The sequence below is a fragment of the Garra rufa genome, chromosome 13 (genome assembly GCF_049309525.1).
Source record: "Garra rufa chromosome 13, GarRuf1.0, whole genome shotgun sequence".
NCBI lineage: Eukaryota > Metazoa > Chordata > Actinopteri > Cypriniformes > Cyprinidae > Garra > Garra rufa.
This window is the reverse complement of record NC_133373.1, coordinates 1,718,074-1,742,215: the sequence shown is the minus strand read 5'-3', so window position 1 is coordinate 1,742,215 and position 24,142 is coordinate 1,718,074. Positions and strand designations below refer to the sequence as shown.

The 24,142-nt window shown below is 38.7% G+C and overlaps 1 protein-coding gene across 1 annotated transcript in view; it reads left to right on the top strand.

Moving 5' to 3' along the window:
• The window catches only part of LOC141283312 (laminin subunit alpha-2-like), a 194,633-nt gene that overhangs the window by 167,342 nt on the left and 3,149 nt on the right, over positions 1–24,142 (top strand). The window contains exons 51-63 of the mRNA XM_073816596.1: positions 120–258; positions 370–490; positions 1,948–2,160; positions 10,257–10,408; positions 10,500–10,676; positions 12,383–12,563; positions 14,873–14,935; positions 16,176–16,288; positions 16,362–16,551; positions 18,064–18,222; positions 18,303–18,456; positions 19,639–19,769; positions 19,882–20,104. Coding sequence (XP_073672697.1) covers positions 120–258; positions 370–490; positions 1,948–2,160; positions 10,257–10,408; positions 10,500–10,676; positions 12,383–12,563; positions 14,873–14,935; positions 16,176–16,288; positions 16,362–16,551; positions 18,064–18,222; positions 18,303–18,456; positions 19,639–19,769; positions 19,882–20,104 — 2,016 coding nt within the window. The remainder of the gene's footprint in view (positions 1–119; positions 259–369; positions 491–1,947; positions 2,161–10,256; positions 10,409–10,499; positions 10,677–12,382; positions 12,564–14,872; positions 14,936–16,175; positions 16,289–16,361; positions 16,552–18,063; positions 18,223–18,302; positions 18,457–19,638; positions 19,770–19,881; positions 20,105–24,142) is intronic.

Sequence of the window (24,142 nt, the reverse complement as noted above, 5' to 3'; positions counted from 1 at the left end):
AAATCGATCAAACTCTCTCCACTGGTTGAGCAAGTATCCTCTGTAAGGCCGGTCATGATGCTCAAACCAAAAGGTCAATGTTTTAAAAGTCTATAGTCACACTTTCTCTTTTACATTAGCAACCATCTCCATAGTGAACATTGATAATAATGAGGACGAGCGTTTGCGGATGGCGTCTCCAGGTGGAGCTACAGGCCTCAACCTGAGGGAGGATGAGAGGATGTATTTTGGCGGTGTACCCAAGAGTGGAAACTACAGGTGTGCAAATGTGCATTCTGATGTTATTAGACGAATTCCTCCTGTATTTAATCTTACGTCTGCTTTAAGAAGCAGTTGCTGACTGAGGTTTTTATTCACGTGTTTCCTCAGGTCAGAGGTGGCTTTGAAGAGGTTCTCTGGCTGTATGAAAGACATTGAAGTTTCCCGAACGCCGTACAATCTGCTGAGCAGCCCAGACTACACAGGACTGACTAAAGGCTGTTTAATTGAGGTACAGTAACACAACACCTTCCCACTGTAACTTTTACTTCACTAAAGGCAACATTTACTCAGTTTAGTCATCGGATTTGAACCCTTTGAACTTTTTTTCTGTATTTTTAAAATCAGTTTTTAACTTATGTGTAAAAAAGGTCTATGTTAATATTACTTAATCATATAGTTCACCCAAAATCAAATCTGTCATCATTTACTCACCCTCATGTTTTTGAAACATGTATGACTTTATTTTTTTGTGCAACACAAACACTTTTTTTTTGTTGTCCATAATGACGGTCAGTGGGGTCCCCATTTTTTAGAATATGTTCCTTTTTTCCACAGTCATTGCAGGTTAATAAAATGAGGGTGAGATTAAAACCTGTAATTTTCAGATTCTAAATTCACTTTTGAGTTGTGAAATTTCTGTTATAAATTAAATATGAAGGTCTCATCAGACCAAGAGACCTTAATTTACACACAGGCTGTTAATAGAAAAACACTATAGCAAGGTCGCTTGGTGACCCCTGGTCTGCTCGTGTTGTCTTTAATAAATGTTTTTTTCTTCTGACTTCTGAATCCTCGTCTTCTTAGCACACATACATATGTGTTCAATAGTTTGTCTTGAACAGGAGGGTTTTACTCTTGCACTGTTCTATTCCAATATTTCAGAGAATATTATTCAGTGAATTAACATTATCCAGTGAAGTATTCTTCACTCTTTAGCCTATTAAACAGCTTATAAACCTACTAAAACTGTATTTAAATATGAAGTTAATGTGACTCCTGTCCTTTGTTTATTTTCTCCATTTGAAAACATTAGACATTCTACATTTATTTTGCTTATTGTTAATATTAGTGTTGCTGCTGATGCTTTTTATAAAGAAAATTTTTATTGTTGTAATATGAAGATTAAATTTAACATAAAAGACTACTAATATTCAACACTTATTTTAAAGACGACAGGAGGAAAAAACTAAATATGCACTTACTTCAATCAGTCATTTATTTACTTTATAACATTAAATAAATATCGGTTCTGCGTATCAGTTATCGGGCACATAAACATGCAAATAATTGGTTATAAAAAATATATTGGCCTTTTAGACCTGTGCATTAGTAACTTTATTAACCATTTCCTACAGTGTGTCAACACTGATCACTGTGTTAAATTCTTATATTTAATATAATTTTATCAAAACAAATGAAATTTATTGTCATGGGATTAGTTTTCAGGTTTTAGGGGTTTTAGTTTCTCTCTTCACATTCAAATTTACTTTTTTTTCTCTCAACAATTAAATTTTGATCTGGTGCAACTTTTAGGTGTGGTACATAAAGCCAATCGAAAAGTAGAAAAATAAAAAAATGAAGGCATGACACAAAGATTCCAGGACAGTTGCTAAAGTTGAAGAAACACCCATGACCAATTGATTTTGTGAGAAACTGCAAATTAAACTCTAGTTTTCTCTCTGTCAGAACCTGCACACCGTGAGCTTCCCCAAGCCCGGGTACATGGAGCTGAAACCTGTGTCGTTTGATGTGGGCTCAGAGATCTCTCTCTCCTTCAGCACGAAGAGCGAAAACGGCATCATCCTGTTTGGCAGAGGAGGACTAACCTCTATGACGCAGCTCACGCAGGGCCTGACGCCCGTCCACATCCCGCGCCGCTCACGCAGACAGACCGGAGAGGTGCTCACACACACCTCACACACCTCACACTCTTATTCAGTCATGAAATTACTCAAATATGTTTAATGCTGATAAACCCTTTTACACAGATTGACATTTCAACTGCACAATAGTTTTGTATACAACAGTCCCACAGTCCCAGTACTCTCTCATTTACCAGTAAACAATGGAGAAAAATTCTTTACAAATCAAAACCGGATTTGGGGGGAGGCTTTGAATAGTTTCATGCAGCCAGACTTATTGTTTCTACATTCCACTTAGATGCAGGTTTATCGAAAATTACAGCAGTAGACCAGGGGGGACAAACAAATGACTTCAAAGGAAAATGTTAAGAAATGAGTGAATTATGAAAGTCTTGTAAGACTGAAAACATCTCAGGTTACTTAGGTAACCATGGTTCCCTGAGAAGGGAACAAGACACTGTGTCTTCTAGTCTCCATAGCGACGCCTAGAGGACGTAGTTCGATGTTCCCTGTGAAGGGAACGAGACACTGCGTCCTCTAGGCATCGCTATGGAGACTAGAGAATGCAGTGTCTCGTTCCCTTCTCAGGGAACGTCGAACGGAGTCCTCTAGGGGTCGCTATGGAGACTAAAGCATGCATTGTCTCGCTCCCTTCTCAGGCAACATCGAACAGAGTCCTCTAGGGGTCGCTATGGAGACTAAAGGACGCAGTGTCTCATTCCCTTCTCAGGGAACATTGAAATGCATCCTCTAGAGGTTGTTATGGAGACTAGAGGACGCAGTGTCTCGTTCCCTTTACAGGGAACATCAAACTATGTCCTCTAGGGGTCACTATGGAGACTAAAGGATGCAGTGTCTCGCCCCCTTCTCAGGCAACATCAAACTGAGTCCTCTAGGGGTCGCTATGGAGACTAAAGGAGGCAGTGTCTCGTTCCCTTCTCAGGGAACATTGAAATGCATTCTCTCGGGGTCGCTATGAAGACTAGAGGACGCAGTGTCTCGTTTCCCTTCTCAGGGAGCCATGGTTACATACATAACCTGAGACGCTTTCAGTCTTACGAGAATTTAATAATTCCTATAGAAAAGTGGTTCCCAAATGTTTTTCTTGTGGCCCCTCTTTTGTGGAAAAAATAAAATTTTCAGGAATAGTACAGGGCATCGGTTAACTGTCGAAAATTTGTAGCATCGCAAAAAACTTGCAAAAAACAAACATACTACTAGTAAACAACACATACATTGAGGCTCCAGCAAATCTCTAAAACATCACTACAGCACAACATCAGGTTAGAACATCAGTAAAGCCTGGGAACAGATGAGTTTCCTTAAAGGAACACTCCACTTTTTTTGGAAATAGGCTCATTCTCCAACTCCCCCCGAGTTAATAAGTTGATTTTTACTGTTTTGAAATTCATTCAGCCGTTCTCCTGTTCTGGCGATATCACTTTTAGCATAGCTTAGCATAAATCATTGAATCCTATTAGACCAATAGCATCACGTTCAAAAATGACCAACGAGTTTCGATATTTGTCCTATTTAAAACTTGACTCTTCTGTAGTTATATCGCGTACTAAGACCAGCGGAAATGTAAAGATACGGTTTTTTAGGCCGATAAGATTAGGAATAGGGGTGGGAAAAAAAATCGATATTGCAATATATTGTTGTGCTCTCTGTCGCAATAAATAATCGATACACTAACGGCCAATATCGATATTTTATTACAACACAAATGATTAATTTACCCGTCGTCAGTGTCACTGTCACTACCCAATATCTACCATTCTGTTTGCGGGGGGCGCTGTTCGAGTAAATAGGCGTAAAGTGGCGGAAGCAGCGGCCAGTGAAGAACACAAGTTATATCTTACAACATCAGAGAAGAAGCGCAGAAAAAAAGAGAAGTGAGAAGAATGGCGGAAGATAACGAAAAACAAATCAAAGACGCACCCGCTAGTTGAGCATGCTGATCAGTTACGCCTGTTTCACACATACTCCGTCTGCAGTGCTTATGCGTTGAGTATTTTTTTCCGCACCTACGTTAACGGATTAGAGCGTTCACACTGCACGCGGTTGCTGTGCAAGTGCATTGAATAATACGTTGTTTATTATACTTTGAGTTTAAACGTGAATATATCTAGAATTGTATTAGTGTACTGTGATAAAAGAGTATCACAATGCTGAAAAAGCACGTTTGTATTTGAAATCAAAATAACGGATAAATGGTGTGTTTGTGGTAAACAGCCGCGGATCAGGAACGGACTGCAAACGTGTTCTGTGTGAAAGCAAAATGAGTCCGTGCTGCTTCTGCATCGCATACGTAACGCACACGGACTGCATACACACTGCAGACGGAGTATGTGTGAAACAGGCGTTAGTGTTCCTCAAGAAGAATATGCATTGATGAGACCACTGTCCAGGTTAACATAAAGCACTTTACAGTAACTCACTACTGACGTTTCAGTATCATGGTTTACACATGTTAGTTAATGTTCATGTTGTTTTTTTAATGTTCAGGCACTTTTATCTGTCTAGCTGTACAGTGTTTACATTTAAGACCAGGAGGCAGTGAGTTATTATGCAAAAGCATATTTCTTTGCACAGTGTTGGAAATGTTGGCATTAATAAATGCATAAGATTTCCTTGTTATGGGTATTTTTATTTTTTTCAGTCACATATATCGTGATATATCGTTGATGAAATTTCTTCCAATATATTGAATATCGTAGATATCGTGAATCGCGATATTATCGATATCGTGGGCCACATATCGCCACAGAATTGAATCGTGAGTTACCTGTATCGTCCCACCCCTAATTAGGAACTACACTCCCATTCCGGCGTAATAGTCAAGTAAGTTTGCTGCCGTAACATGGCCGAAGCAGGCGCAGTAATACCACACAGCACATGTGCAAATGTTTACTTCCGTCAACATATCCAACGTGCATGCACAGCACAGACAGCGTTCCTCGCCATGGAGACATTTGTGAGAGACGATTTAGAAGATATTTACTTTGGTGCAGATCCTAAACCGTATCAATTTGAACCAGAATTCACTGAAGCTAAGGTTTTGGTACGCGAAAGACAAGAAAGTGTGTCTGAACTGCCTGGGACAGAAGGGATGAGGAGAGCAGATTCGCGCTGGTGGGGCTTGCCAACTAAAAGTGAGTGCCTGTGTTGTCGCGAGTGGGACCAGGTATTGCCATCGATGGCAAGGGTGGATCTACCTAATGAGGAAGTGTCAGGTCGCAACATCCGAGGACTTGGATGCAATGCTGCATCCTGCAATAGTCGATTTTTTTTTCCGGTTTGACAAAATAAACTAGAAAAAACGTCACACGCCGAGTGGACCTAATGGCCAGCTGTCGCAAGAGTAAGTTATTCCTGCTACATTATATAATATAAAGATTTTAAATGCATACTGTCAGTTTGCATTTTCAGGCTTACATTCATGATGTACACTTTTACTCAAAACTGACTTTAAAACACCACCGACTGTTCGCAATAACTTTCTTTTGCAATCACACATGGAATTTGGTCATAGCAAATACTAAGCCAACTGTTCGCCCAAACCTAGTCGTCAGGGGTTGCATTTCACAGGTAACGTTAGCAATTAATCATGTTTCACTTACAGCCATGGGCGATGCTCCTTGTTGTCCTGTCTGTAACGTTAGTTTGAAGATTGTTGGGATCGCCGTGTCCTTTAGACGCCGTGCTGTAGTATCGGTAAAACTATCCAAATAGTCATCTGGTTCAAAATCCTCGGAGCAAACACGCCATTTCTTGATCGTTTCTAACGGTGTTTTGAGATCTATGTTCAGAGCAGCCAGCCATTGATTCATTAGTCGAAATTGCTTTTTTTTTCGTGGGAATTCTATGAAAGATGGTAGTAGATTACGTCTTCGACTTACTATCACAGCCCCTTACAATGCACATAACCATAGCTAATCACACACAGGTAAATCCAGCCACTAACAATTTACCAGCTGCAACTCTGACAGCTGCAACAACCGGAATTACACAAACTTAGCACTGGTCACATTGGAAGTTACCTAGCTGGGATCTAATTTCAGGCGCTGTGTGATATTACTGCGCCTGCTTCGGCCATGTTACGGCAGCAAACTTCCTTGACTATTACGCCGGAATGGGAGTGTAGTTCCTAATCTTATCAGCCTAGAAAACCGCTGCTTTACATTTCCGCTGGTCTTAGTACACAATATAACTACAGAAGAGTCAAGTTTTAAATAGGACAAATATCGAAACTCGTTGGTCATTTTTGAACGTGATGCTATTGGTCTAATAGGATTCAATGATTTATGCTAAGCTATGCTAAAAGTGATATCGCCAGAACAAGAGAACGGCTGAATGGATTTCAAAACGGTAAAAATCAACTTATTAACTCGGGGGGAGATGGAGAATGAGCCTATTTCCAAAAAAAGTGGAGTGTTCCTTTAAAGATTTGAAAGAAACAACTGTGGAGGCAGTTCTGATGTTTGGAGGCAAACCGTTGCAGAGCTTAAGGGCTAAAACAGCAAAAGTGTCTAGACAATCAGGAGATTCTGGTCAGAAGAATGGTCTGGACAGTGAGCATAGTTGTATTAAATCTAAAGGATATAAAGGTGCAAGGCCATTTAAAGACTGAACAGTGGGATCATTGTATATTATACTGTATATCAATTCTATACGTGAGGAAAAGAAAAAATAGAAGTAATATGGTCACATTTCTTAGAACCTGTCAACAGTCCAGCAGCAGTGTTCTGGACTATTTGCAGTCTTGTCAATGTGGACTGATTAATCTCTACATACAGGGAATTACAGTAGTCCAGGCATGAAGAAAAAAAAGCATGGATCACTCTCTCTCACTCTCTTGCCAGTGTTATTAATTTAAAAAAAAAAAAGACTTATTCTGACAACAGAATTGTGTCAATTGAGTAAGTCATCTAAAAGTGCACCTCAGTTTTTTCCCATAAATTTACCACTTATGGACAAAGGGCATAAATCAATATGATTTTCAGTTTTGAAGTCTTTCAAACATGCAAGAAGAGTCTCTGGAGACTTACTTTGCTTTTTTTACTGGCAGTTATAACACTCCATTTTTTTAAACCCAGGTGTGAGCATATATATTGAAAATATAATGGGTCCCAAAATAGATCCTTGTGGAACCCCACACATAAATGGACATGAAGATTATGCAAATTCACCTTAGATAACTGTAAAACTTTTATTAGTTAAATAGGACAAATCAGTTTAAACAGTACATTGAATGCCTACCAACCGTTCAGGCCGTGCAATAAAAATGTTGTGGTCTATAGTCTCAAATGCTATTAGCAGCAGAATTGCAGCATCCTTAGAGTCTACAGTTAACAAGACATCATTAAGAACCTTTAAAAATGCAGAATCTGTGCTATGATGAAGTACTTTAAAAACCTGAATGAGAATAGCTTTGTCCAACACAAGGTAAAGGTGTTTTGAATCATGTGTGTAGTTCAAATAAACAAAATATCATTGCTGATGTTGTATAATTCATCAGTTATGATGATTTAATTTAAGCAGCTTTATAGAAGACAATAGTCTCATTATTCAAATCAATTTAGTTCAGTCTCGATTCAGTTTAATTCAATAACTGCCAATGTTGAGTTAGTGTCATTATTCAACTTTCAGATAATCAGAAAAAAAGTACTGAAAATTAATTGTCTTTTAGACCCCAAAATGTATGACTAAGTCTGAGCATTAGCTGCATTGCGTAGTTTTGCAAGATCCAGCTTTCTTTCAGCCGATTGCAAACACAGACACACAGGAGACTGTGTGTGAGACGGTTCAATGCTATTCTTCCTGCCTGTCTGAGCGCTTAGGAAGGTGATTATGGGTAATGGTGGAAGTCCAGGGAGCCGCGGCCTTCAGTACGAGATCATAATGAATCCACGGGGTTACAGGGGTCTCATAGCCCATAAAAGAGATTTATTATCCAGGCAGGTTTGTAATTGCCTCTGCCCTTCAGCAAACAAAAGTTGATCTTTTTTTGTTACCAGGTGGACTAAAGGCCAGGGGCACGGTGATCATTTTAATTAAAATATGACTTTCTACATCTTTGTCAGTAACATCTTCATCATCCTTCTCTCTCGCCAGCTCAGGGGCAGCACATCAATTATGCGGCGTATCCGTAGTAAGCAGTCGCCGCTCTCACCTCCCCGTGATACTCCGTTTGTAAAAATAGATTTACAAGCCGCCGTTTTGATGGATCGCGTCCAATTTGCGATAACCCTCCTGGGAGAGGGTGCCGGACCGCCACCTTTTGAAAATCATTATTGCTCGTAAATTAAGTGGGTGTCATTTTGCGGGAGTGCGGCTTCGGAGGCCAAGGGTTTTCTCCACCGCTCCTCATTCATTCCTCCAATTTACGGCGAGTCCAGGGTCACCTGCGCTGCATGCGCGTCGCTGTCGGCTCAGAGAGAGGATCCTGCTCTCGCATCGCTCTCCTCAATTCCAGTGCAGCGTGGAGAGCATGAGTGTGTGCTCTCAGAGCCGACTGTCTGATTACCGGCGCTCAGCTTACTCCCCCCGAATATATTACTGTGAGCCATTCTGAACTTTAATATACCATTTTTATCAAAAATATTTAGCTTTTTATCTTTAGACTAAATTATCATATTTTATGAAGGAACATGAAATGTTTTATCTTAGCTTGCAAAGCTCATTAAAATGCTTGGGGGTTTTTACGTGGTTTAGAAAGTTACGCAGTTACTACTCTGTTGCCAAGGCATTGTCATCTGGTTGCTAGGGTGTTGTAAATGTTTTAGCACAGTCGGTAAACAAAGAAGCTGTTAGAGTGTTGTTAATTGGTTATTCATGCATTCTAGCTGGTTGCTAAGGTGTTTCTAGGTGGTTGCTGGGCTATTATGAGTACTTTAAAATGTTACATAGTTGCTACTCTGTTTCCACGGTGCTGTCATGTGGTTGCTAGGGTGTTGTGAGTCTTTTAGCGCAGTCGGTAAACAAATATGTTGTTAGGTGGTTGTTTATGTGTTCTAGCTGGTTGCTAAGGTGTTTATAGGTGGTTGCTGGGATATTCTGAGTGCTTTAAAATGTTACATAGTTGCTACACTGTTGTAAGGGTGTTGTCATGTGGTTGCTATGGTGTTGTGAGTGTTTTTAGCACCACCAGTTAACAAAGAAGTTGTTAGGTGGTGATTTATGTGTTCTATCTGGTTGCTAAGGTGTTTCTAGGTGGTTGCTGGGCTATTTTGAGTGATTAAGTGTTACGCATTTGCTACTCTGTTGCCAGTCAGTTAACAAAAAAGTTGTTAGGTTAGTTCAAGTAGCTTAGAATGTTACACAGTTGCTACTCTGTTGCTAGGGCATTGTCATGTGGTTGCTGTGGGTGTTGTTAGTGTTTTTAGCACAGCCAGTTAACAAAGGAGTTTTGAGAGCATTGTTAGGTGGTTATTTGTGTGTTCTAGCTGGTTGCTAAGGTGTTTCTAGGTAGTTGCTGAGGTATTCTGAATATTTACAGTGTTAAATAGATGCTACTTTGTTGCCAGGGTGTTGTCATGTGGTTGTTAATGTTTTTAGCGCAGTAGGTTAACAAAGAAGTTGTAAGGGTGTTGTTAGGTGGTTATTTACATGTTCTGGCTCATTGCTAAGATGTTTCTAGGTGGTTGTTTAGAGTGCTGCTACTCTGTTGCCAAGACACTGTTGTCATGTGGTTGCTAGGGTGTTGCTATGTGGTTGCAATAGTGTTCCGAAGGGTGTTTTTTAAATCATGTTAGTATGTAGTGATTGGTTTATTCTAGGTTTTTGCTAGGTGGCTACTAGGGTGTTCTAGCTGTTTGCCAAGGTGTTGCTCTGTGGTTCCTATAGTGTTCTGTCATGTCGATATGTAGTGGGTAGTTCGTTATAAGGTGTTACTAGGGTATTCTGGTGGTTGCTAGGACATTGCTGACAATAAAACGCATGAATTGAAGAATCATTCATGTCTGATTCATTGCACATGGAAATTAGTTCGAGTTGTGGGGTTGTTTACATCGCTGACACAGTGCACAATAGTCATTACTAACAGAAGTGATCAGTTATAGTGATTTCCACTGATCTTTCTTAAACAACGACGCTGTCTAAACCTCATCCCATCTGTCTGTGTGTCTGCAGCCCTTCCTGTCTGTGCAGCTGAATAAAGGAGCTCTGGAGGTGCTGGTGTTCACAGGCAGCAGGAATCCACGCAGAGCTCTGAGAAAAGTGGAGAAGGGAATACTGCATGATGGCAGAGAGCACTCGCTGCGCATTCAAAGATTCCCGGGAGCGTAAGCCAACCCCTCCCCCTCTCTCTCTCTCTCTCTCTATCTTGTCATTTCTCACGCCTCTTTGAAACTAACGGAGCATGTGTGTGTGCAGATCTTTTTCTGTGCAGGTGGATGAAGAGCCACTAATCCAGCAGCCATTAAACAATGATCATCCTCTGAGCATCCATCGGCTCTTCATCGGAGGCATCCCGACAGACATAGAAACAGGTGTACAGCGGCCCAATGTGCCGTTTGAGGGCTGCATCTGGAACCTTCTCATCAACACTGTGTATGTCCAAACTCGTCATCCACCCATCATGACCTCACAGCTCTATTAAAAATACATGTTTGGTGGAGTTAAAGGTGCTGTATGTAATTTTCTAACTACTAAAGCATAAAAATACTATAATACGTTTGTAGATATTTAGGAAACATGCTAAGTTCACATACTTGTTTCTCTGGAAAACAATGCTACAGTTATGCACATTTTGTGTTTGAAAGTCTGTTTATGTCTTGGTCTGTGTGACTTCGCCCACTGCCAGTTTACCCAATAGTATTTTGACACCCCGGGTTGCGAGTTGGTGGGAAACACAGCGTATTGCAGTCATGGAAGTAAACAAACAAACTGGGTCAGAGATTGCCGGTTGTACCGTAGCTAAAAATACTTGGCATCCATTGAAAAGCTCTATGACTAGAGGCATATTAAATGCGGACAAATTAACTCAATTTATGGTCTCGTTCAAGACCTTTCAACTCCCACTGTCAGTTGTGCTCGTTCCTCAACAATATTTGAATTTGGATTTCAAATTCAATGGAGATTGCATATCACCTGGTGGTTATTTGTGGTATAATGGCGTAAATAAAAATCTCATAGGAACCTCAATTTTTTAATATCAACTTCAAATTTGGAACATAACTTATTATGACATATGGCTTTAATTTTATAGCATTTTTGGATTCAAAAATATTATATTACAATAGTACAGTGAGTTTTATTTACATTATTTACTTTCTGTAACTTTTTGGTACTTTCATGTTTTGAAAATTCCACTTCTGCTATAATCTGCTGATTGACTTTAAAAATAGTCCAAATGTATGTCTGTATTCCAAAGCGTTCATGAATTATAACAATTTAAGTTCACTTGCACTTTGCATTTTAAATCCACATATTGCTCCAGCTCTTAATAACTGTCCCATTAGTGTTACCAAGTCTGGTTTTCCTGCAGGAATGTGACTTCGATCAAAGGGTTAATCACAAAGAAATGCCGTTACACTGGGTTTGGGATTATTTTGAATAGCAATTAGACTAGTTTTGACCTGGCAACACTATGCCCCATCAGTTACTTAAGATTCAATGGCATCAGACTTCAAACCACTTTTCCGATTGTAATGAGAACCTTTAGTTTTAGTTTTGGCATTCCTAGTTTTTTGTTCTGTCTTAGCAACCAGATATTAACAGTAATGTTGGCACATCACAGCTTTCCATTATACAGATAATAACGAGGTAAAGACGCTAGCAAGCCTTCCAGGCTTTTCGAGGTCACCTTTAACAGCCCTTTGATAAATGTACCGACCTCCAGAGCACAATTCACAGCAATATGTCACGACTGGACTGTGCTGTAGTGACTCTTCTGGCGGTTCGTACAGCGACCAGCGACTGGTGTAAACACTGACCCATTTTTTCCAGCCTCCCGTGGCTGTAGATTAAAGGTCTTGTTTTCCTTCCAGTGCAGTTTTGAGGTGCAGTCATAAGCTAAATGCTGTATGACATTAATAATCACAGTTTTTCTTGCTCTAATGAGGAGTATGAATCTCTGCCAGTGGGCTGTGCGTCTTTTCCACTAGAGCGAACCCCATTGCCCTCTACCAGACTCATTTAAATGAGTCTGTCCTTGCTCATAAACGTGTTCATTATTCACCTGATTGGAGTCACGTTGTGTCATCATTCCCTCAAGAGCTGCTGTGTGTTGTGTCTCGTCTCTGTCAATGAAACAGGCCCGTGGATTTCTCTCAGCCCGTGGCCTTTGAGAACGCAGAGATTGGTCATTGTCCTGACCTGGCCCCGCCTCCACCCCCGCCCCAGACCCCTGAAGAGGAGGAGGAGGAAGAAGAGGCTCCGCCCAAACCAGCTCTGAAGCCTACAGAAGCAGTTCGACCTCCACCACCAGCCTCCACTGTATGTCCTAACTAATGCATTTGTATCCCGTACTTAAACTAACTACTGGTCTAACCAATCGGTTTAACCATATAATTAAAAAAAAGTTTTTAATAAGAATTTAATAAGTATTATTATTTTGTTCAACTGCGTGTAAAAATGAAATGTGACCCTGGGCCACAAAACCAGTCATAAGGTTAAATTTTTCAAAACTGAGATGTATACATCATATGAAAGTTCAATAATTAAGCTTTCTATTGATGTATGTATGATGTATGTTTGTTTGGATAGGACAATATTTGGCCGAGATACGTCTATTTGAAAATCTGGAATCTGAGGGTGCAAAAAAATCAAAATACTGAGAAAATCACCTTTAAAGTTGTCCAAATTAAGTTCTTAACAATGCATATTACTAATCAAAAATTACATTTTGATATATTTACAGTAGGTATTTTACAAAAAATCTTCATGGAACATGATCTTTACATAATTTCCTAATGATTTTTGACATAAAAGAAAAATCAGTAATTTTGACCCATACAAAGTATTTTTGGCTATTGCTACAAATATACCCCAGCGACTTAAGACTGGTTTTGTGGTCCAGGGTCACAAATACTTACATTTATGTTTGACTCTATTTGGTTAATGTTGCAAACCAAAATGTACATTACAAGCAAACAAGTTTGTTTGGAGCAGCATTTACTGTGAATTCAAAATATGCATTTCCATACCAAATCTAGATATCTTACAGTCACTGTTATGCATATTGATCATAAACACAGCTAAAAAAAGCTTTCTACCACAGTGGCCATCCTTCACAAATCTAATATCTACCACAGTTTTATCACAGGTAGAATGCAAAATGTTTCAATACAAGCATTTCAGTCAAATGTAATTGATGCAATATTTCAAATTTTTAACCCACGGGAGAAAATCAACCTGCTGCAACTGTTTAAAATCAGACCAATTAAGTGGAAAAATGTGGATTTGGCAACCCTACATCCAACACGAGCTTCATCCAAAGCGATTTAAATACTCTGCATATTGATAGCGACTCTATGATGTGCGAAAATTATATTTAATATTAGAATGTTTGCAGGAGCAGGATTAAGAAAACAGTTCTGCGCAAGGCTTTAATACAAAAACACACACAATGAAGTACTACAAAAGCCGAATCCCAGCCATTTTGGGTCATTTGGGAATCCCGGCCGGACACATTTTTTAAGTACAAAAGCGTACATGTCTGAGACAAAGTCTATGACCATGTTATCCTAAGAAAGATACAATGGACTCAAGTGTAGCAGTGAGATAGAGTAAAAGCTGAAGCAGTTTTCCAGTCCATTAGCCTCAGAGATGAGCTTCAGACAGGAGTTGTACAGAGATTTCCAGGGGGACAGAGGAAAATCAGTGGTTCATGCAGTGCATGCTAGTTTTAACACAGATCTTCTCTTCAGCTGACAGAGCTAAAGCTAACAGCATTAGCAATCAAAGTCTCTCTGGCGGCCGCTGCCTATAGATTGTTTCTCATTCATTATGTCTGACTCTCACAGGTGCTTCACTCACTTCATTCATTCTAATGAGTTATATAAGGCACTAATTTTACATACACCTTGCTGAATCTACAAAAGCTTAATTATTTTACCAAAACAGGAGGGATCATACAAAATGCATGTTATTTTTTATTAGTACTGACCTGAATATGAATATGAATATGAATATGAATATGACTTTTACATTTGTCCACAATAGAAAATAATAGTTGAATTTATCAAAATGACCCTGTTCAAAAGTTTACACACACTTGATTCTTGATACTGTATTGTTACAGCTGTGTTTTTTGTTTATTGGATAGTTTTTCATAACTTGTTAATCCTGAACAGTTAAACTGCTTAAAACTGCTGTTCTTCAGAAAAACCTTCAGGTCCCACAAATTCTGTTTTTCAGCTTTTTTGTGTATTTTGAACCCTTTCCAACAATGACTGTATGATTTTGAGATTCATTTTTTCACACTGATCCCTTCTATTTTGGTCAAATAATTAACATTTTGCAGAGGTGTATGTAAACCTTTGACCTCAACTGTATATTTTCTGAAATGACAGGAAGAGGACTTTCTGATAGTCACACATGTGTGGAATTGTATTAGTCAAAGATGTTTTTGTTTTTACGCAAAACTTAGTTTCATTGACGATTGCATTATTATTTGTGCAACATTTGTATACATCTTATTTTTAACACTTTGCTGCTTTAATGCTGTAATAATCAGTGGCTTCACCTGAGCTCTTCTGTCTTCATCATGTCTTTTTCTGCTGCTGTCACGCTGCTGCTCTCAGGCCACGCCCCTCGCAGAAGTTACGCCCATCCCAGACACACCCACCAGTGTCAAAGACCCCGCGGTATTAACCTGCTCTCACACACACACATCAGAGATACTGTGAACATTGCAGCTCCACCATTCAGACTTACATTTACCCTTTGATTGATGGCCAGCAGTGAGCTTTCATCTGCTTTATGCTGCTTCTGCTGTTTCTGCAGCTTTCGTTTTCAGAGGAAGTTTTGATTTGTGAGTCACAGTATGCTTCAGTGTTCAACAACCTCTTTATTCTCACATGAAAACTGAATACTGATGATACTGAGTGCAGTAATGTGTTGTGACTTCAGTGAGTCTACAGGAGCTCCATCAGCTGTTCTCTGGCTCCATCTGCTGCCTGTACTTTGTAAAGCTCTGTGGCACTTAGTGTATAGTGTTTTTAGAGATAACACCAATGACTTGGTGTGTCAGAATTTACATAAACTGTGAATTTACTGATTTGCAAAGTACTTTATTATCAGTGTTGGGGAAAGTTACTTTTAAAAAGTAATGCATTACAATATTGAGTTACTCCTTAAAGTAACTAATTACGTTACTTAGTTACTTTTTATGGAAAGTAATGCGTTCTGTTACTTTTGCGTTACTTTTGAAATCTGGGCAGGGCTTGTTTGTTTTTAATATAAAAAGTTCTATTTTTGTCAAATGTAAAAGCCTTTTCACACCAAAACCCTCAGGTTTAGAGAAAAGTAAACTGACGTCTGTACAGTAGACCGCAGAAGAAAAAATGTCAACTCTTCAGCAAAAAAAGGAAAACAAATGTTAAATTATCTAAAAGTAATTTTTGCTTATTAGTATGGATGAATTGGATCATCGAAGGTCGGCAGCAAAGACATTGATTAATAAAATGGGATTAAATACAGAAAGGATATTTGTGTTATTTAACATTTGATTATTGCAGGTTTGCGTTGAATTTCACTGTTTTTATTCATTTTGAAGAACACTGTATCTGTTTTTTAGTGAGTGAGATGAATTAATGCATGTTCACATTTATTCTAGAACTAAAGTAACATCTTACTCACAATTTCTCTCAACATGGAGACAGGAGAGCTTTTAATCAATAAATAATTATTGATTAATTATTTGAAAAAGTAACTAATTAAAAAGTAATGCGTTCATTTACTAGTTACTTGGAAAAAGTAATATTATTATGTAACTTGTGTTACTTGTAATGCGTTACCCCCAACACTGATTATTATCCATTATAAAGTTTTGATGAGTTCTGCAACATGTAGCGTTTGATTGACATTTGCTCTGTCCAATCACAGGTGTCGTGTGCAGCGGAGGCGGAGCCTGTTGTGCTGGAACTGGCCAAACAGTTTGGTTTATCCAGAAACAGTCACATGGCCTTTGAGTTTGACGACAGAAAGGTGAAGAACAGGTGAGTGTCAGTTCATCATCTTGATCATCATGTTCATCCTCATCTTCCTCACGCGTGTGTATCTGCTCGTCAGGCTGATCATTGAGTTCGAGATACGTACAGAAGCAGACTCTGGGCTGGTCTTCTACATGGCCAGAATAAACCACGCTGACTTCGCCACCATCCAGATTAAAGAGGGAATGGCTCACCTGAGCTACGATCTGGGCAGCGGCAACACCTCCGTCAGCGTACCGCGCATCATCAACGACGGACAGTGGCACAAGGTCAGAGCGTCTGACCTTTGACCTTTGACCCCTGATGCCCAACACACTTTTGCTGCCACATAGAATACTGAAAATGAAGCTTTTGGCTCATCCAGATATAAGATGGTGCTTTTGAATAATATTTTGTGATATTCTGTAATGATCTGGATCTTAGAGAAGATTCATGAGTCGTAATTAAGCCAAAAAGCATAATTCATGCAAATACTGTATGTTTAGACAGCACTTTACTAGTCATTGAACTACTGTTTATATTTATTTATTTTGTGACCCTGAACCACAAAACCAGTCTTAAGCATGCAAAAGCCAAAAATACATTGTATGGGTCAAAACTATCGATTTTTCTTTTATGCCAAAAATCATTAGCATATTAAGTAAAGATCATGTTCCATGAAGATATTTAGTAAATTGCCTACCGTAAATATATTAAAACTTAATATTTAAGAAATATGCATTTCTAAGAACTTCATTTTCCTAATATTTTGATTTTTTTTTGCATCCTCAGATTCCAGATTTTCAAATACATAATTGTATCTTAACCTAATATTGTCCTATCCTAACAAACATACGTTGATGGAAAGCAAATAGCTTTCGGATGATGTATAAATCAGGAAATTGACCATTATGGTTGGTTTTGTGGTCCAGGGTCACATTTATTTATTTATTTGACATAATTTATATACTTTTATTCATCAAGGACACTTTAAATTGTTCAAAAGTGAGAGTAAAGACAATGTTAATAGATTTCTAGTTCAAATAAATTTCTATTCATCAAAGAATTCTGAAAAATCAAATGTTTCACAGTTCCCACAAAAAGTTGAAAAATCTGATTGATAATAATCACGTTTCTTGAATCAGCAAATCAGCATATTAGAATGATTTATGAAGGATCATGTGACACTGAAAACTGGAGTAATGATGCTGAAACTTCAGCTTTGATCACAGAAATCAATTACATTTAACAGATATCCACATAGGAAACAGTTATTTTAAAATATAATAATAATATTTCACTGTTTTGTACTGTATTTTTGATCAAATAAATGCAGCCTTGGTGAGCAAAAGAAACTTTTTCAGAAAACTCACTCCTCACTGCAAAAAAAAAAAAAAAAATGCTTTTCTTACTTAGATTTTCTCTCTTGTTTCCAGCCAAAATATCTACAAATTCTTAAGTCAAGAAGGATTTTCTAGATAAGTAAAAATAGCTTTCTTGTTTTCAGAAAAAACAAGTCAAAATTAAGTGAGTTTTTGCTTAGAACAAGCTAAATATTCTGCCAATGGGTAAGAAAAAAAATGATTTAAAACAGAAAACAAGATTATTTTGCTTGTAAAAATCCACTTATTTTTGACTAGGTTTTTTTTTTTCTGAAAACTAGACTCATCCAGAAAATCCTTCTTCATTTAAATTTTTTTTAAATATTTTTGCAGTGCTCAAATGTTTGATATTGGTGTGTATGCAGGTTGAATTTTTAAAAGCAAGCATTTCTTGCTGATTTCTTCTCTTTCTGTGTGTAGATCCGTGTGACGAGAGAGAAACAGAGAGGATTTCTCGTGATCGACAGCCGTTACTCCAAACACACCACCAGCCCAAAGAAAGCTGATATTCTGGATGTGGTGGGAATGTTGTATGTGGGAGGTTTACCGCTCAACTACACCACCAAACGCATCGGACCGGTGAGAGAAAGCCACACAAATACAAAACTCTTTACTCAACACAAAGTTGGCACCATCTGACGTTGCCTGTGCTTCTGTAGGTGCTGTACAGTATCAACGCCTGCATAAGAAACTTCAAGATGATGAATCTTCCATTAGACATGGACAATCCCACATCCAGCTACCGTGTGGGCTCCTGTTTCGCCAACCCAGAAAAAGGAACTTATTTTGAAGGCACAGGCTATGCTAAAGCTGGTGAGAATCCATCTCAGTCATTTACAACTAGTTGTTCAACAGGAACATTTCTCAGTGAGTCCTTAAAAAGTCTTAAAATGTCTTAAATTCAAATTCGACGGGTCTTAAATATTTTTGGTCACATTATCGCTAAAGTATCTTCTGACAGACGATCTAATGACCTAAGTCTGACGGACCTAATGACTGTTTACAATAATTGGACAGACTGAAGTATCAAGGTCTTGCTGTCTGTCTCTTTGTGAGAGACTTTAAATGAATTGTCATGATTGCAAAAGTTACATTGATTTTAATTCAATAAACATGTAGTTAGTCAAATAGTTAAGTTACTTACATTTTAGACACAATATTTACTGTTTTATCTGTTAGTTTCACCAACGAAAATAGTTCCAAACAAGGATCACAGTGGAATAAATAATCTAATCTACTCTTGACTAGAAGTATATCACATTCTCCGAGCAACACTGAATGATTTTACTGAATGATTCAGTGTTTTTTGAAGGAATCAGTTTTATGAAACACTTAATGCTCATTCGTTAAGTGAGGTAAGGTATTTTAGTTTTTTTAAGTATGCTTTTCTTATTTGTACATTCATAAATGTATTTAAAACATTAATCTCAAAACATTATTTATTGCAGTTGTAATTTTGCAGTGTAAATTATTTAATCTGACTAGTAACTGATCTATAGAATTTATTAACAAATTCAAAAAATTTGACATGAAAAGTGAAGCATACATTTAAAAAGTTAAAAATAGGTCTTTATAAAGGAAATAAATCTGATTTATTTATGTAAAAGCTGATAGAGCACTGATGAAAAGATTGCTTCAGAATAAATTGTTTACACCACTTTGTGAGGATATTTTGTGTAGAATATTGTCTCCGGATGTGAAAAGTTCACTGCATATTGTAGTAATAAATATCGTTCATGACAGCGATGAAATGTAGTTTTCTTTTTACATTAAAGACATTGAATATTATAGATATTTATGTAATATAATGTGTATTTACATTACAGGTTTAGGTCTTAAATTTCATAAAAGGTCTTAAATTCTTAAAATCTGCAGAAACCCTGATTTAAACATAGAAATGTGTGTGTGTGTGTGTGTGTGTGTGTGTGTGTGTGTGTGTGTGTGTGTGTGTGTGTGTGTGTGTGTGTGTGTGTGTGTGTGTGTGTGTGTGTACAGTGGACACATATCGAGTGGGTAACGACGTGTCTATGGATCTGGAGTTCAGGACGTCCCAGAGCAGCGGCGTTCTGTTAGGCGTCAGTAGCCAGAAGATGGACGGACTGGGTATTGAACTTGTCAACGGAAAGGTACGAAACAGCGGACTAAATTTGATCATTCTCAGGTCCTTTGAAGAGCTAAAGTAAGGTTAGGTTAAGGTAAGGTCTTTATTTCTGAATGTGTTTTTGTGTGTTGGTGTAGCTTTTATTCCATGCCGATAATGGAGTGGGACGCTTCACAGCCGTATATGAGCCGGATCCGGAGGCGGGGCTTTGTGATGGACAGTGGCACACTGTCTCCGCCCACAAGCTGAAGCACCGCCTGGAGCTCATCGTGGATGGCAAGAAGTCAGAGGCAGCAAGTCCAGATGTCCGCTCTGCCTCCGCCGATACCAATGACCCTGTGTATGTGGGCGGATACCCCGGTACGTCAATCAAACTCTGCACTGCAAAAAATGCTTTTCTTACTTAGATTTTTGTCTTGTTTCCAGCCAAAATATCCAAAAATTCTTAAATCAAGAAGGATTTTCTAGACAAGTAAAAATTATTGTCTTGTTTTCAGAAAAAAAAAACTATTCAAAATTAAGTGAGTTTTTGCTTAGAACAAGCTAAATAATCTGCCAATGGGGTAAGCAAAAAAAATTAATTTCAAACAGAAAACAAGATTTTTTTTTTTTACCCTGTGGGCAGATTATTTTGCTTGTTTCAAGCAAAAACGCACTTAATTAGGGCCCGAGCACCGATGGTGTGAGGACCCTATTGGATCTGCTCCGTTTCTTATTAGGGCCCGAGCACCGATGGTGTGAGGACCCTATTGGATCTGCTCCGTTTCTTATTATTATTCTTCTTCTCCGGAATGAATCGCATTTTTGAGGGCCTAAACACACCCGAAAACTCATGTAACTTTGCACACACATCAAACCTGGCGAAAATGTACGTCTGATATGGGGTTCAGAGATGGGTGTGGCAAAATGGCTCGATAGCGCCACCTTTACACGTTCCGCGGTGTGCGCTTTCAGTTGTGATTCACGTACATGCACGAAAATCGGTACACACATGTAACTCACCAATACCTACAAAAAAGCCTCTTGGAGCAAAATTTGACACCCAACAGGAAGTCGGTTATTTTTAATTTTCTAAGCAAATTTTGTGTCATTTTTGCCATTTTCAGGCGTCATACTTGAACGAACTCCTCCTAGAGATTTATTCGGATCAACGCCAAATTTGCTGAGTCTAATCTAAAGCCCTTTGTGACGTTAAATTGCGAAGATCTACAGTTTTCATCGGAGGGCGTGTCCGTGGCGGCCTGGCAAATTTCGATGCTTCGCCATGAAAAAGGAAGTTGCTATAACTCAGGCATAAAATGTCCGATCTGCCTCAAAGTTTACATGTGTGATAACACTCCTGACCTGATGACATCTACATGCCCATATTCAGTTATAGTCATAGCGCCACCTGCTGGCAACAGGAAGTGTCATGCTGTACTCTGCAACAAACTCCTCCTAGAGATTTATACAGATCAACACCAAAATCGGTCAGTCTAATATAAAGGCTTTAGTGATGTTTAATTGCGAAGATCTTGAGTTTTCGTTGAAGGGCGTGTCCGTGGCGGCCTGACAAATTTCGAGGTCTCGCTATGGATATAAAACTTGTTATAACTCAGCCATAAAATGTCTGATTTGCCTCAAACTTCACATATTCGATAAGAGTCCTGGCCTGAACCAATCTGAAGGCAAATATTCTATTATAATCACAGCGCCACCTGTTGGCAACAGGAAATGACTTGTAGCAAACTCCTCCTAGAGATTTAATGATATCAACTTTATATTTGCTCAGTCTGATCTAGAGGCCTTAGAGATGTTAAATTGTGAAGATCTTGAGTTTTCGTTAAAGGGCGTGTCCGTGGCGGCGTCACAAAATTTGATGTTTCGCCATGGACATAGAAGTTGTTATAACTCAGCCATAAAATGTCCGATCTGCCTCAAACTTCACAGGTTTTGTAAGAGTCCTGGCCTGAAGACACCTAAATGCCAATATTCAGATATTATCATAGTGCCACCTGTTGGCAGCAGGATATATCATATCTTTCACTAACTCAAACATACCAAGGTCAATCTGCACCAAACTTCATATGTTTGATGAAAGTGCCAACCTGAACACATCTACATGCCAATAATCAGTTATAGGCATAGCGCCACCAGCTGGCAGCAGGAAATTTGGCACATTTAAGTGACTTTGACATATTTCTCCTATTTTTACTGTATTAAAAGCATACTACCCACCATTTGCTGTTTTCCTAAAGCCACTGGTCGGCGGTGAGCCCGGGTGCGAGGGCCCGTTCATCGCTGCTTGCAGCTTTAATTATTATTATTCTTCTTCTCCGGAATGAATCGCATTTTTGAGGGCCTAAACATACCCGAAAACTCATGAAACTTTGCACACACATCAAACCTGGCGAAAATGTACGTCTGATATGGGGTTCAGAGATGGGTGTGGCAAAATGGCTCGATAGCGCCACCTTTACACGTTCCGCGGTGTGCGCTTTCAGTTGTGATTAACGTACATGCACGAAAATCGGTACACACATGTAACTCACCAATACCTACAAAAAAGCCTCTTGGAGCAAAATTTGACACCCAACAGGAAGTCGGTTATTTTTAATTTTCTCAGCAAATTTTGTGTCATTTTTGCCATTTTCAGGCGTCATACTTGAACGAACTCCTCCTAGAGATTTATTCGGATCAACGCCAAATTTGCTGAGTCTAATCTAAAGCCCTTTGTGACGTTAAATTGCGAAGATCTAGAGTTTTCATCGGAGGGCGTGTCCGTGGCGGCCTGGCAAATTTCGATGCTTCGCCATGAAAAAGGAAGTTGTTATAACTCAGGCACAAAATGTCCGATCTGCCCCAAACTTCACATGTGTGATAACACTCCTGACCTGATAACATCTATATGTCCATATTCAGTAATAGTGATAGCGCCACCTGCTGGCAACAGGAAGTGTCATGCTGTACTCTGCAACAAACTCCTCCTAGAGATTTATACATATCAACACCAAAATCGGTCAGTCTAATATAAAGGCTTTAGTGATGTTTAATTGCGAAGATCTTGAGTTTTCGTTGAAGGGCGTGTCCGTGGCGGCCTGACAAATTTCTAGGTCTCGCCATGGATATAAAACTTGTTATAACTCAGCCATAAAATGTCCGATTTGCCTCAAACTTCACATATTCGATAATAGTCCTGGCCTGAACAAATCTGAAGGCCAATATTCTATTATAATCACAGCGCCACCTGTTGGCAACAGGAAATGACTTGTAGCAAACTCCTCCTAGAGATTTAATGATATCAACTTTATATTTGCTCAGTCTGATCTAGAGGCCTTAGAGATGTTAAATTGTGAAGATCTTGAGTTTTCGTTAAAGGGCGTGTCCGTGGCGGCGTCACAAAGTTTGATGTTTCGCCATGGACATAGAAGTTGTTATAACTCAGCCATAAAATGTCTGATCTGCCTCAAACTTCACAGGTTTTGTAAGAGTCCTGGCCTGAAGACACCTAAAGGCCAATATTCAGATATTATCATAGCGCCACCTGTTGGCAGCAGGATATATCATATATTTCACTAACTCAAACATACCAAGGTCAATCTGCACCAAACTTCATATGTTTGATGGAAGTGCCAGCCTGAACACATCTACATGCCAATAATCAGTTATAGGCATAGCGCCACCAGCTGGCAGCAGGAAATTTGGCACATTTAAGTGACTTTGACATATTTTTCGTATTTTTACTGTATTAAAAGCATACTGCCCACCATTAGCTGTGTTCAAAAAGCCACCGGTCGGCGGTGAGCCCATGTGCGAGGGCCCGTTCATCGCTGCTTGCAGCTTTAATTTTGACTTGTTTCTTCTGAAAATTTCTGAAAATAAACTTTTACTTGTCTAGGAAATCCTTCTTGATTTAAGAATTTTTAGATATTTTGGCTGGAAACAAGACTAAAAAAAGTCTAAGGAAGAAAAGCATTTTTTGCAGTGTGTTATCATGGTGTCATAGTTAAGAATCATTCATTCGTGATTTGGAAATAAAAATAAGCCGTGGAGTTATCAACAAGTTAACAGGCAAAAGTAACTGAAAAATAGAAAGAAATAAAAATTATTTTATTAAAGATAGAATTTATTTTTTTTAAATATCAACACATAGAGATGATGATGACACTTAATAAAGCTTCTGACAAATCGTAATATTCCTAATTTATATTGTAAACAACAAAAAATATCTTAAAAAGCTTAAAGTAGAAGTTCACTTCCAGAATTTTTTTTTTACAGATAACGTACTCACCCCCTTGTCACCCAAGACGGTCATGTCTTTCTTTCTTCAGTCATAAAGATATTATGTTTTTTAAATTCAGGATTTCTCTCCATATAGTGGACTTCTATGGTGCCCCGAGTTTGAAAAGCAGTTTAAAA